At 50.1% G+C, this 14,160-nt stretch overlaps 1 protein-coding gene across 2 annotated transcripts in view; it reads left to right on the forward strand.

The window, feature by feature from the left end:
- The window catches only part of Pdgfrb (platelet derived growth factor receptor beta), a 39,983-nt gene extending 29,157 nt beyond the window's left edge, over window positions 1–10,826 (forward strand). For both annotated transcript variants that reach the window (XM_029471954.1, XM_021150828.2), the window contains exons 15-23: window positions 2,227–2,386; window positions 3,307–3,467; window positions 4,219–4,337; window positions 4,572–4,694; window positions 5,320–5,431; window positions 5,986–6,085; window positions 6,645–6,750; window positions 7,512–7,744; window positions 8,941–10,826. In XM_029471954.1, the coding sequence (XP_029327814.1) occupies window positions 2,227–2,386; window positions 3,307–3,467; window positions 4,219–4,337; window positions 4,572–4,694; window positions 5,320–5,431; window positions 5,986–6,085; window positions 6,645–6,750; window positions 7,512–7,744; window positions 8,941–9,103 (1,277 nt within the window). In that variant the 3' untranslated portion in view covers window positions 9,104–10,826. The remainder of the gene's footprint in view (window positions 1–2,226; window positions 2,387–3,306; window positions 3,468–4,218; window positions 4,338–4,571; window positions 4,695–5,319; window positions 5,432–5,985; window positions 6,086–6,644; window positions 6,751–7,511; window positions 7,745–8,940) is intronic.
- The last annotated feature ends 3,334 nt before the right edge of the window (window positions 10,827–14,160 follow it).

The raw sequence follows: 14,160 nt of genomic DNA on the forward strand, positions 1-14,160 counted from the left end.
TCCTTCTTTCCTTCCTTCCTTCCTTCCTTCCTTCCTTCCTTCCTTCCTTCCTTCCTTCCTCCTTTCCTCCCTCCCTCCTTTCTTGCTTGCTTGCTTGCCTGCCTGCCTGCCTGCCTGCCTGCCTACCTGTATGTCAGTGTTCCTCTGTGTGTGTGTGTGTGTGTGTGTGTGTGTGCATATGTATGTGTGTCTGGTACTTGAGAAGGCCAGGTGAGGTCATCAGATCCTCTGAAACTGGAGTGGCAGGTGGTTGTGAGCCAGTGGGTAAGTGCTGGGTATTGAACCAAGGTTGTCCGCATGAACAACAAGTGCTCCAACAGCTGACCATCCCTCCCACCTCCTTTTTCATATTTCCACAATACATTTTGAAAACCGTGAGAAAGTAACAGAGACTGCAGAGCCCATCCATGTACTAACCAGGAACTGGCTTTGTTTACATCAGTGTTGGAAGTCATTCTGCCAACTGCGATGATCTGAGGGCCTGGTTACCCACTGGGCTGTCAACATTGTAATAATCATGAAGTTATTGCCCTTTGCAGCTGCTTGTTGTGAGATCTGGGATTTTCCTCGGTGTTGTGTAATCGGCCTAAATACAGAAGTACATTGCGCATGGACTGTTGTCTGTGCTTGCAATGACCGTATTTCTTTCTTTTTTTTTTTCTTTTTTCTTTTCTTGTATCTTTATTCATGAGGGTGCTACTTCTCTTATAGGCCTTTTATATTTCTATCAAGGCAAAACATACTTCATTATAAATAAAGGAGGCATCTCCCTCCACTTTCTCAAAGTAACTGTTTAAAACTAATATTGGAGGAGCTAGAGAAAGCACCCAAGGAGCCAAAGGGGTCTGCAACCCTATAGGTAGAACAACAACATGAACCAACCAGTACCCCCGGAGCTCGTGTCTCTAGCTACATATGTATCAGAAGATGGAACAGTCGGCCATCATTGAGAAGAGAGGCCCCTTGGTCCTGCAAACCCTATATGCCTCACTCAGTACAGGGGAACACTAGGGCCAAGAAGTGGGAGTGGATGGGCAGGGGAGTTGGTGGGGAGGAGGGTCTGGGAGACTCCTGGGACAGTATTCGAAATGCAAATGAAGAAAACACCCAAGCAAAAATATAAATTAATCAAAAAACCCTAATATTATATTCATACTTAACTGTTTGACAGCATTCACCAGTGAAGATATTAGATTTAGAATTTTCTTGGGATTTTATTTGGGGAAGAGTAGTGAGACCGAATCTATGTACGAGTTGTCCTGGAACTTGCTATATTCAGCAGAATGGCCACAAACTCACTGAGACATGCCTGCTGAATGCTGGGATTAGCGGTGTGCATGCCCCAGCTTGGAAGATTTTTTTTTTAATTTTTTTAAATTAGGTTATTTTCTTCATCTACACCTCCAATGATATCCCAAAAGTCCCCCACACCTTCCCCCACCCACTCCCCCACCCACCCACTTCCACCCCCTGGCCCCGGCGTTCCCCTGTACTGAGGCACATAAAGTTCACAAGACCAATGGGCCCCTCTTTCCAATGATGGCCGACTAGGCCATCTTCTGATACATATGCAGCCAGAGGCAAGAGCTCCAGGGGGTACTGGCTAGTTCACATTGTTGTTCCACCTATAGGGTTGCAGACCCCTTCAGCTCCCTGGGTACCCTCTCTAGCTCTTCCATTGGGGGCCCTGTGTTCCATTCAATAGCTGAAGGTGAGCATCTACTTCTGTGTTTGCTAGGCCCTGGCATAGCCTCACAAGAGGCAGCTATATCAGGGGCAATGACCATATTTCAGAAGTGTTATTTTCATCTGTTAGATGGCTTTCAGTGCATTGAACTTAAGTGTAATCAGCAAATTGCACTAACAGTCACGTTCACCTGCTTTATGTAGAGCAGAATCCGAAATGTGTACGTCTGAAAACAGCAGCAGCAACCGATATCATAGGCTTGCTACATGCTAAGCCCTCAAAGGCATCTCAGGGGTCTTCATGTCAACCCCAAGGGTGGGTGTCAGCCCCTGGCCAGGTGGGTAGAGGAAGGACCCTGGAGATGAACACCTTGCTTGCAACCACAGAGGCAGGGAAACAACCCAGGTTTACAAGGTGCCAGCATCTCTGCCATCTTGCTCTCTGTGTCTCCACACCCAAGTCTCTATATTGATTTTGTGGTCATGCTGGGAAGACTGAGGCCTTCCTCAGAGGCTGTCCCTGAGCCTGTCCTCCTGCAGGGCCCATCTACATCATCACGGAATACTGCCGCTACGGTGACCTGGTGGACTATCTGCACCGGAACAAACACACCTTCTTGCAGCGACACTCCAACAAGCATTGTCCGCCAAGTGCTGAGCTCTACAGCAACGCCCTGCCAGTGGGGTTCTCCCTACCCAGGTACGAGGGAGGGAGCACCCAGTGAGTGTCTGCCAGGCATATGGGCGCTCCTTGTCCAGGAGCCCAAGATGGAAGTATAGGCACCGGGGCAGTCACTTGCCAAAGCCAGCACTCTGACCAGCTAGTAATGAGGATGATGGGTGTGTGTGTCAACTCAGTGAGCCAGGCTCCATCCTAAGCCTTCTGCAGATGTGACCCCTTGAGCCCATGAACCATCCTTGTGTCCTAGGTGTCTTGTTCCTAGGTGTCTTGTTTTTAAGGATATAAGGGACAGAGAGCTAGGCTCCCAGCAATAGCTCCCCTGTCCTCTCCAAGCCAGCCTCCCCAATACCCTATGGGCAAACCCACCTCTTTTTCTGATGACTGATGTTGCTTGTTGACTTAAAAGGCTAACAGAAGAGAAGCTTTGGAAAGGTGCACACAGAGGATGTGAGAATGCACCCCGTCCTCTCTGACACTGGCCCATCTCTTTGCACAGCCTGTTTAGTTCTATCACTCCCTGGGAGCTAAGGCTGTAGGGAGGGTGTGTCCAGGTGAGGCCTTGCTGCCATTCTAGACTGTGCACCTCCCAGTCCCCTGAGGTATAAGTAGGTGGTGCTAGAGAGACGCCTCTCTACAGACCCACTTAACACACTGGTCCTGGCTGCTGAAATCACTCCTTGGGTGGTGTGAACTCTGAGAATACACATTGGGTCTTTTGTCATTCTGGCAGCCCCAGGGCACAGCTCAGGGCCACACAGGTTAGTTGAAGGGGTTTGGTTCACAGTCATTCACACTGTTTGGTGACATACCGAGGAGATCAGTAGTGACTGAGGAAATGAATCTACAAATGACAAGGCCCTGTGGGCTCAGGCTGTACAGGGGACAGGAGCAGGAAGAAAAAACCATGGCTTTTCATTATCCCATTCTTTTGCCTACAGCCACTTGAACCTGACTGGGGAGAGTGACGGTGGCTACATGGATATGAGCAAGGATGAATCTGTAGATTACGTGCCCATGTTGGACATGAAAGGAGACATCAAATATGCAGACATTGAGTCCTCCAGCTACATGGCCCCTTATGATAACTATGTCCCATCTGGTAAGTGGATACTGTTGTCACGCCTAAACAGGCTCATCCCATACGCACAGCGATGCCTTCCTTTCAAAGTCCTTAATGTCTTGGAGCAACCCTGGGAGGAAGCTAGCTCATTTCATTTACGTGGAGATGGAGGCTGGCTGCCTGTCCAGTGCTACTATGCAGTGGAGCCCTGTCCCGAGTCCTGTGGCTGGTTCCAGAGCATGCACATAGCGGGCAAGAAGGGAGAGATGGATGAAGGTGGTCTCCTAGGGCCTGGAGGAAGATCGGTGTGTTCTGAGTTGACCCATGGTGGTGAACGTCCTGAGAAACAAGCAGAAGAGTTTTAGTTAGAGGTCCCAGGGATAAGGCCAGAGGTTTTTCTTGACAGTGCACACAATGAAAGCAGAAGAGATGGGCTGGAGAGATGGCTCAGAGGTTAAGAGCACTGTCTGCTCTTCCAGAGGTCCTGAGTTCAATTCCCAGCAACCACATGGTGGCTCACAACCATCTGTAATGGCCCCTGATACTCTCTTCTGGTGTTTCTGAAGACAGCAACAGTGTACTCACATACATAAAATAAATAAATAAGTCTTTAAAAAAAAAAAGAAAGCAGAAGAGATTTGGGTTAGACACTTAAGAATTTATTCTCCCCAGGGAACACTTAGAGATTTAGCAGTCACTAGTATTGCCTGTTCAAATCCATAAGCCTAAAGACAGGGCTCTTCTAGACTTATGGTACATGCAAAGTAACCCATAACCCTCTGCTCTCTAGCCCCTGAAAGGACCTATCGTGCCACCTTAATCAACGACTCACCAGTGCTCAGCTACACAGACCTCGTGGGCTTCAGCTACCAAGTGGCCAACGGCATGGACTTCTTAGCCTCTAAGAACGTATGTATGGTCCTGATGGGGCAAGGCAAAACTGTGAGGAGAGAGGGCAGCTAGCCAACCAGAGCCTTCCACATGTGTGGCCCCATAAGATAGCTCCCGACCCTCTCTCTGATGGACAAGGGCATTGAGAAACCACACACCTGGGAAGGCACACATTTTTTCCTAAAGCGCTTACCCAGAGGGTCTTCTCCCACAACTGCTCCTCGGCTTCAGCTCCCCTCTTCCTTGATCCAGTGTGTTCACCGAGACTTGGCGGCCAGGAATGTGCTCATCTGCGAGGGCAAGCTGGTCAAGATCTGTGACTTTGGCCTGGCTCGAGACATCATGAGGGACTCAAACTACATCTCCAAAGGCAGTGTGAGTGTCTTCACCATCCGTGGGGTTGTCCCCTGGTGCCTCTGTCCCTGGGTACAGGTTCCCTCCAATCCATGTGGCCACACTTCAGTGTGGGACCACTGCTTACTTTTTGTGCCAGTAGAGATGCCAGTGCTGCTCAGCAATGAGCAGAGGCTGGACAAAGAGCCATCTATCTTTGTGCACAGTGGGAAAAGATGGGGAGAGGGTCAGGACCACATGTCACAGTGGGGGCTGAATCAGGACCAGCTACAGTGGGCCACAGGTGAGCAGGAAGAGGTATAGACAGAGATGTAAGGTAAACAGAGGAATAACCCAAATGATGTGGTAAGACAGGTCTTGAAGTCCAGTGTTAGAATAACTACAGACCCCAGGGACCTTGGGCATGTCCCTGGCTACCCACTTCAAGGCACAGCACACTCTTAGGGCTTCCCCCAGGATTACAGGCTACCAGGTCTCTAGACAGTGAGTTAGAAAACAGCTTCCCAATGCTCTGGCCAGGAATGTGCTTAGAGCCTTAGAGAGGAGTGAGAAGGAATTGGTGTGGGAGCTGCTGAGCCTCCTCCTTCCCAGGGGTGGACTGGCTAGAGACTCTCTATGTGCTCAGTGCCTGTCTTCACTTCTTCAGACCTTTCTGCCTCTGAAGTGGATGGCCCCAGAGAGCATCTTCAACAGCCTCTACACCACCTTGAGTGATGTGTGGTCTTTTGGGATCCTACTCTGGGAGATCTTCACACTGGGTGAGCCACTTCTTCCCCTAGCCCCAAGCTATGCACCAGAGCATCTGTCCTTCCACTTCTATCTCCCTCCTTATTGCTCCTCGGGCTGGAAGTAGAGGACTGTGGGACAGATGCTGAGACATGAGCCTGGACTCAGGGGCAAGTCCAGACAGTGCCACTCTTCCAATTCTATGGCTTTGGCAAGTCCTCTGCCAACTCTGGGTCTTTATTTTCCCATCTAAGTATCAAAGGGATTAGACATATCAAAAACATGCTTGAAGCCAGCTGTAATGGTGCATGGCTGTAATCCAGGATATGGGAAGCAGGAAAATGGGAAGTTTGAGGCCAGCCTGAGCTACCTAGACTCCATCTTTAAAAATCAAAGGGAAGAAACACAAACAAACCCTGCTTAGATATCTATTGCTTCTCTGTTTTCATCTCTGTGTGGAGTCTGTTTTCCAATGCCAAGGGCATTGTGTTTTCATATATGCCAAGACAGTACAGCATGCCTGAGAGGACACCTTGCCACTCCCCACATCCTGAGACAGTATGTCCCTGTCTCTGTTCCATGACAGGTGGTACCCCTTACCCAGAGCTGCCCATGAACGACCAGTTTTACAATGCCATCAAGAGGGGCTACCGCATGGCCCAGCCTGCTCATGCCTCGGATGAGATGTGAGTGGAACCTCGTGCATTTGGGAGGAATTTGAGAATTCCAGGGGGGCATTCAACTCTAGTCCAAAGGTTAGATGAGTCCTGCTAGAACTGGATCAAGGTGTTCAAAATGGCACCACCAGGAAGTTTGGTCCCAGACCAGGTCTCCACTTTCTCTATGCTGGCTTCAAATTCAAGCCTGCCCTGCTCATGTGGCTACCATTAGCACCACAATACCTTACTGCTTGCATTGCTCCAGCAAAAGACCAGCGCTGAGCTTTTAAGGGCTCAGTTTGGTCACATACTATCAGAACTGGTGCTGAGTTGGGAGGATGAGAATTCCTATTGGCCAAATTCAGGTTACAGTGTTCTTCCCCATGATGCCTTAGACTCTGCAGAATCATGTGAATGGGGGAAGCTGGGAAGACTTCCCAAGAGATCAGTAAGAAGCAATGATAGGATAAACAAGGGTCGGGAGCTCCTCCCCCAGTATCTCTCCCTGCACCTTGTTCTGAGGCTGTGCACTCCACAGCCCTGCCTCTGCAGCAGGGGACTCTGACTCTCTCTCTGCCTCCCTCAGCTATGAGATCATGCAGAAATGCTGGGAAGAAAAGTTTGAGACTCGACCCCCCTTCTCCCAGCTGGTGCTGCTCCTGGAGAGGCTTCTGGGTGAAGGCTATAAAAAGGTATGTGGAGCCAAGGCAGGGTGGAAGACAGAGTTCTCATCCAAACCCTGTGCACTTGGCTTGATGTAATGTACTGGGATTTGGGGAGGAAATGACCCTCACCTGCTCTGGGCCTGGGTTTCTCTGCTGGTGCTAGAAAGGGTTGAGCCAGAACTACTTATTTATTTTAAAAGAATCAAAAAATGTGGAAGCTGATTGATTTGACCAAGAGAGGTGCAGTAGATAATCCTGTCTGTCAAACCTGTGAACCCTGACAACACTGGGGCTCCTTCGGAAGTGTGAGCAACCCCAGACTCTCTGGAACCCGCACAGCAACTACTTGAACCTTGTCCCAGGTTCACACAAGACTGACAGGACGAGTCTGTCCTGACCTCAGTTTCTGTCTTCCCATCTGGGGTGGTCCTAGGGAGATAGAGACAAAGAGAAGCCATCACTGTTTCATTGCAAGGGACACTGACCTGCAGCCACAACAGGAGGCTGTGGGAGACCATAGTGGCATGAGAGCCCATATCTGTTTACTCTGAAGTGGGTTGGGAGTTAGGGTCATGGTTATCTGGCTACTGTGCCTGGCTACCGTGCTTGGCTACCTGCCCCTCCCTAGAGGACTCTGAACTTGTCTTGGGATGCCAGGTAGGAGGGCTGCTCACCAGGGCAGCTTGGTGTAGGACCTCATTCTCTGAGCATAAACGAGGGTATAGGGTTTCTAAGACATTGCCCATCAAACACCTATTTCCTTTTTCATTCCCTGTCCTACGGAGCAGAAATACCAGCAGGTAGACGAGGAGTTCCTGAGGAGTGACCATCCGGCCATCCTGAGGTCCCAAGCCCGCTTTCCGGGGATCCACAGCCTCCGATCCCCTCTGGACACCAGCTCTGTTCTCTACACTGCCGTGCAGCCCAATGAGAGTGACAATGACTACATCATCCCCTTACCTGACCCCAAGCCTGACGCTGCTGATGAAGGTCTCCCAGAGGGGTCCCCCAGCCTTGCCAGGTAGCCACCCTGACCCTTTGGCCCCAGGCACTCATGCATATAGTGCGTGTGTTCGTGTGTGTGTGTGTGTGTGTGTGTGTGTGTGTGTGTGTGTGTAACCAGACTTGCCACAGAAGGACTGTCAGCTAGCTAGAGTAAGGACTAACTCTTGCCAGTGGCTAGTAAGGCTGAAGTTTACTCAGCACTTAGAGCCGTAGGTAAGAAAGGCAGACTGGAAAGAAACAAGTTATTCTAGAACCCATTTGCAAGATATCTCTTCCTTTTAAGGACATCACAACTACAGGACCCTTTCTAGGTCTTGTGCTAGTCCCGAGGACAAAGAGGAAACATTTAACATTTCCCAACTGTTACTTGGGGTTATGGCTGCCCTTGACACCATATCCAGGTAGCCTATTTGTAGAAGATGGAAGAGCTGCAAAGCCAGGTTAGAACTCAGACAGGGGAAGGGAGACATGGTCTGCCTTGGGTTATAGTAGAGCCCACTAAGGAATGCGCTCTGGGGAGCCCTATGCCTTTCCTGGATTGATGTTCAGTCAGAGAGGGGACTCCCCAAATCAAAACCTAGCTCATGGATGAGTGGTAGGAGACACAGGCTGGCTTCTGTTTCTAGCCCGTCACTATGAAACTTGGATCGGCCTTGTCTCTGAGGGCCTCAGTTTCTCTGTAGGAACTAGCAGTGCATAAAGGCCTTTGCAGGCCCTGAAGGTCTCATTTGCCTCTCATTAATGAGACAGGCATTGTCAAGTGGGCATGGGGTGGGTGTGGGGCTGGGGGTTGGATAGGGGTGGTGTTAGGCTGAGCAGGGTCAACTCAAGAGTTCACTGCGAGGTCACTTTGTCTTGTGACCTCAGACCAGATGCTCTGCCTCCACAAACCTCAGTTTCCTTTTCTGTAAGGTGAAAACAGCCCTAGGGGAGGACTGAGATACTGTCATCTCCCTGAGCACAAAGATGGATTCCCTGACAAGTGGGGATGAGACAGAAACTTGAGATCCTGGTTGTCCCGCTCTCAAGTTCTAGCTCCCTGTACTCGCCCACCCGTGTGTGGTGGAGCCATGACATAACCTCTCTGAGCTGTGCTCCCCTTGGGGTACAGGCCTCTCAGTGTATAAAGACAACACACAGAAACCTCTTAGACAATGCTGTTACCTTCTTGGGGTTTCCCCGGTTCCTTTCTGACTTATTCCCTTCCTCTAGTTCCACCTTGAATGAAGCCAACACTTCCTCCACCATCTCCTGCGACAGTCCCCTGGAGCTCCAAGAAGAGCCACAGCAAGCAGAGCCTGAGGCACAACTGGAGCAGCCACAGGATTCAGGCTGCCCAGAACCTCTGGCTGAAGCAGAGGACAGCTTCCTGTAGGGACTGACATCACTCCATTTTGCCTGAATCTCCTTTCTGCCTCCCAGAACCCAACCCTCTTGGCCTGGCCTGGCCTCCCAGCAGCTACACTGCCACAAGCTGTCCCCTTGAGGAAAGCCCTTGGTTTGCAGCACCCAAGGTCCAGGGACCCAGCTTAGCTTAGGAGGCAAGAGAACTGTGGGGTCTGAGCCTCTGCCTCGGGAAGGTCATGGTACTCTGAACCAGGGTTCCTCCAGGGGACTCAGTTTCCCCAAATGTAAGAGGAAGAGTTGTACTTGGCTACAGGACAGGTCTGGAGCCCGGATTCCTGCAGAAATCCATGACTGTACGGTGGTGTGTTCATATCCTCCTGTGTAGCAGCTGTCCCTCAGCTGGATCGCTCTACTTTGATCTTCCTAAGAATCAGCAAGGGCCTGGTGTCTGGCTCCTGGCCAAACTGAAACCAGTCTTGGACAAGGTCGTTTCATTCAGAATCCACCTCCCCTGGTCTTAGCTTTCCCAGGCCCGAGCTGGTCTGGGGCCAGCCATGCTTAATGAATGCTGTTAGTGGTGAAGGTAGGCCAAGTACAGAATGCTCTGGCCTGCAGCCCTGTTTGGGTACTCAGGGCACACCTGGCCACAGGAAGCACCCACTCCTTTCAGCCCCACCAGTCCTAGAATAATCCCCCTGTCACTCTCAACTGACCCACCCACCAGAGTCTGCAGGGCCATTGTCCACGCCTGTGATAGGCTAAGCATCTGCCTGAAGTGTGTACCTACCACTAGGAGCCCTGGCTCTGCGCTGGACCTGCTATGAGACCTTGGGGGCCTTCCTTGTTCTCTCTGGGGACCAGTTTTCTTTCCCCTTTGAAAAGCAAGTTGGACACATAGACTCTGAGTATCCTGTCAATAGTACAATTCTTGTATGTTCTGGGAGTTTGCTCTTGTCCCGAGGAAGCAGGGTCAAGTCCTTAAACTGATCTTTCTAGGGTCAGCTGAGCTCTTGGAAGATCCCTGATACACTTCACACTCTGGGGGTTCAGGAACCGAGCTTCTTCTTCAAGTCTCCAAGTGAAACTGCCCAGACCTTGACTTGGAGTGACAGTTAGTGTCCTCGGAAACCCCCTTACAGCTGTCCTGAGGACAGAAGAGACCACGAGACCCTTTTTTCATATCATGAAGCCAGCAAGAGTGGCAGAGAAGGCAAGCCAGGTTACCTCGGGCCACTGTCACCAGCAGCGTGTGGACAGACATGATGGACAGTGAGGACAGACGTCCCATGCAGGACAAGAGACTTGAGATGGGCATGAGAGGAAGATGTTGACGGCATTACCGTCTCAACTGCCAGCTGCCCCCGTCCTCAGGGAGCACCCCACAGAAACGTTTTCTAACCCGGAACCAATGAACATTGCAAGTGCCTGGGGACTAGGGAGTGTGGGGGGGGGAAGCCTCCTGGACCTGCACCCCTTTCAGAAAGTCAGAAAGTCAGCCTCTCTGGGGACCCTCCCTGCTAGCTGGCTGGCTGGCTGGCAGCTCCCCGCCTGGAGCAGCAGAGGCTGGGGAGTACTGCTCACAATGGTACCAAAGATATAATCACCTAGGTTTACAAGTGCTTGTAGGACTCGAGATAACCCACATTTAGACACCGGAAGTGCTATTTTGTATGCTGTTAAGTTTTCCTATCTGTACTTTTTTTTTTTTAATGGGAAAGATTTTAATATTAAACTTGGTGCTTCTCACTGAATAACCGATTTCTCAGGGTTGGGTTTATGCGTCCGGGGGTGGGGGATAACAGTTTGTCCCAGACAGGTCCCTTCAGCTCCGACCCTCACGTGTCTTCCCTTCACAGTGAGTTTCATTTCCTCTCATCCTGCGAAGTGTCTGGGTGACCACCTAGACCTTGTGCTTGGGTTTCCAGATGTGAGGTGAGGCTTTTCTGGCCATGGCGTCTGGAAGGGGAGGGAAATGGTCCAAGCCCTCCCCCACCCCCGCCTTGCATGCCTCACCATGTGCTCTGGCTTTGGCCACTAAGCCGAGTCACCCCTCCCTGCCCCCATTTCTTGCTGCTCACAGCCAGACTTGGGGGGGGTAGCTTATGGAGAGATGCCTGCCAGAGCTTGAATCTTGGGTCCTTGAGAGTTGTCACTGGGACCATGTAGGAGTAAGGCAGACAGAACACCCAGGAGGGCTAGAGAACAAGAGGAAGTTCGGAAGGCAAAAGGGTGGAGGGGAGAGGAACAAGAGGACTGTGTGTGGTGGAGTTGAGCACCAGGGACCACACTATGTCTGGCAGCAAAGGGGTGCAGGTCCAGGAGGCTTCAGCATCCCAGAGATGGTGAAGACACCATGCGGTAAGCATCCTGACTCCTGCAGGGTCCTGGCTATACTCTCCTCTGCTTAGCCCAGACCTACTGCACACGGGCTCAAACAGAGGCCTGTCACCTCTATTTGGATACACCTTTGCTCCATTGGAGCCGAGGGGAGGGCTTCTCTGGATGCACGTGAAGAATGTCTCAGTTTGGAGCTTCGGGTTGTGGCTCCCAGTGTGAGTAACGGAGGAGTTATGGCATAGCCCTGACTCATTCGGAGGCAGCTGAGACAAACCAGGGAAAACCGACAAGAGGATCTTTCAGGAGTCCTGACTTTAGGGGGCACCTCAAGTCTGTGACGTCCTTCTCTCCTGGATGTGGGAGGCACAGAATGAGGCAATATTTCACTGTGCCCTGCACAGAACAAAACTCAGATTCCAGATAGGATTTTCTGTGTTTGAGATTACCTTTTTGGTTTAATGAGACAGGGTTTCTCTGTGTGGCTCTGGTTATCATGGAACAAGCTCTGTAGACCAAGTTGTCCTTGAACTCACAGAAGTCTTCCTACCTATGCCTCCCAAGAGCTGGGATTAAAGGTGTGCACCACCACACCCTGCTAAAAATAATGTTTTTGTTTTTAAAGGTTATTTTTATTTTATGTGTATGTGTGCATGGCTATATAACACTTGCATGCAATACCCACAAAGGCCAGAAGAGAGCAGCAGACCCTCCTGTAACTAGAGTAATGGACTCTCCTGAGTTGTTCTGTGGATGCTGGGAACCAAAACTGAATGTTGTGAAAGAGCAGAAATCCCCCCTCCCTCCCTCCCTCCTCCTTCCTCCTTCCTCCTTCCCTCCTCATCCCCCCCCCTCTGAAATTTATTTACTGACCCATTCTTACAAGACTCCCAGGATAGATCTAACTAAGGTAGCAAAGGAATGAAGAAAAGACAGACATACAGACACACAGACACACAGAAATCACTGGGATCAGGTAGTCTAATTTCAGTAGGTACAGCCTCCGTAGGGAGTTGTCTTCAGGTGGTAAACATCCAGGAAAGACTGGTGGACGATTTCTGCACACACTGTCAACATTCACACAGGCACTAGAGGAAGGCTTTGCCACGCTTATGGCTCTGAGGCTATTGGGTCTTTAACATGGCTGCTCTCATGTCAACAACATGCATTCGCTCGGGACTTCAGATACTCAGGGCTTGCTCTGCACCCCACAATTTACCTTTTCATGCTACGTGTATGGGTGTTTTGCTTGCACATGAGTCCAGTGCCCATAGAGGCCAGAAAGAAGAGGGTGTTGGATGCCCTGGGACTGAAGTCACAGATGGTTGTGAGTCACCCTGTGGGTGCTTGGAATGGAACTCAGGTGTTCTGCGAGAGCAGCTGGTACTCTTAACCCTCCGCTCCAGCCCCATAGATCGAAACTTTTTTTTTTTTTTTTCGAGACAGGGTTTCTCTGTATAGCCCTGGCTGTCCTGGAACTCACTTTGTAGACCAGGCTGGCCTCAAACTCAGAAATCCGCCTGCCTCGGCCTCCCAAGTGCTGGGATTAAAGGCGTGCGCCACCACCGCCCGGCCAGATCGAAACTTTTAAACTGAAAGTCTTTTTGCTTTACACAGTTTACGCCAAAAGATTATGACATGTGTTTTTATCCCAGGCATGTTTGTTTGGTCAGCTGTTTTTATAACCTTGTTTGTGGTATTCTTAGGAAGGGAGTATAGTTCTGCATACAGTTTCTGCACAGGGCAGTTTCTAGTCAGGGTGTAGAAATCCTGACTCAGGCACCGGGAGGTCAAGTGAGGGGGACCAGGACAGATTCTTCCTTGTTTACTTTTCACCTTTTCCCATTAGGGTTGGGTAAAGAATGAAAAACAATTTGGAGACTGGCTTGACCTTCCCAGGCCGATTTGGGCTCCTGTCTCTCAATCTCTCCACATAGGGAAAAAAAAAAAAGTAAGTAAGCTGGAATTTTCCCCCCAGACAAATGAGCCACTTGGGCCACTCAGTTCTTCCACCACTGCACTCTCAGCCAGGGATCTTTTTTCCTGGCAAAAGAAGGAAATGCTGAAGATCGCTGTTGCCACTGGCCTCCAGCGTGCCCCATGAAGGGTTCCCAGCCCTGATCAACACCTGTTCTCTGCATTAGGCCCCTGTCCCCATGAGGCCAGGCCTCTTTCATCTGAGCAGATTGTTTAGGTTGGCATTGTTCATTTTGTGAAAGTGTTTTAAGTTTATAATTGTTATAGAATTTAACACCACAATCAAGCCCTCCTGTGTGTTTTCATGGTTTAAACTCTGATAACATTTTAGATGCTTTCTCTTTCCGCTTAGCTCCTCCATGGGTAGAAATTTATCTTAATGGAAATTCTTCTTCCTCATTGCAAAGTTTAGTTACGTTTATCTAGGATTTCTCATTCTTCACCTTTTTTTTTTTTGGTTTTTNTTTACAATATTTTAATATTCACAGGAGAACTACAGTCACTCACTCGTCCATCCCCCCCCCCCCAGAGCAGCGTGTGATTTAAAGTACTCCTGGGCCATCACGTAGCTCCTAATAGACAGTTACATTGTTTCCAGTGACCCAGTAACAAACAATGTTGCGACAGCTCTGACTTGAAACATGCCTATGTTTATACATTCATGTGTCTGTTCCCAGAGGTGTCATTGCCAGGCACGATTACTGAGTAAAGAGGAGAACTATTTAAAACTAGAGGAGAGGTGGGGAGGCGCACACCTAGAATACCAGAATGCAG

This window comes from Mus caroli, chromosome 18, assembly GCF_900094665.2.
Source record: "Mus caroli chromosome 18, CAROLI_EIJ_v1.1, whole genome shotgun sequence".
NCBI classification, from domain to species: Eukaryota; Metazoa; Chordata; class Mammalia; order Rodentia; family Muridae; genus Mus; species Mus caroli.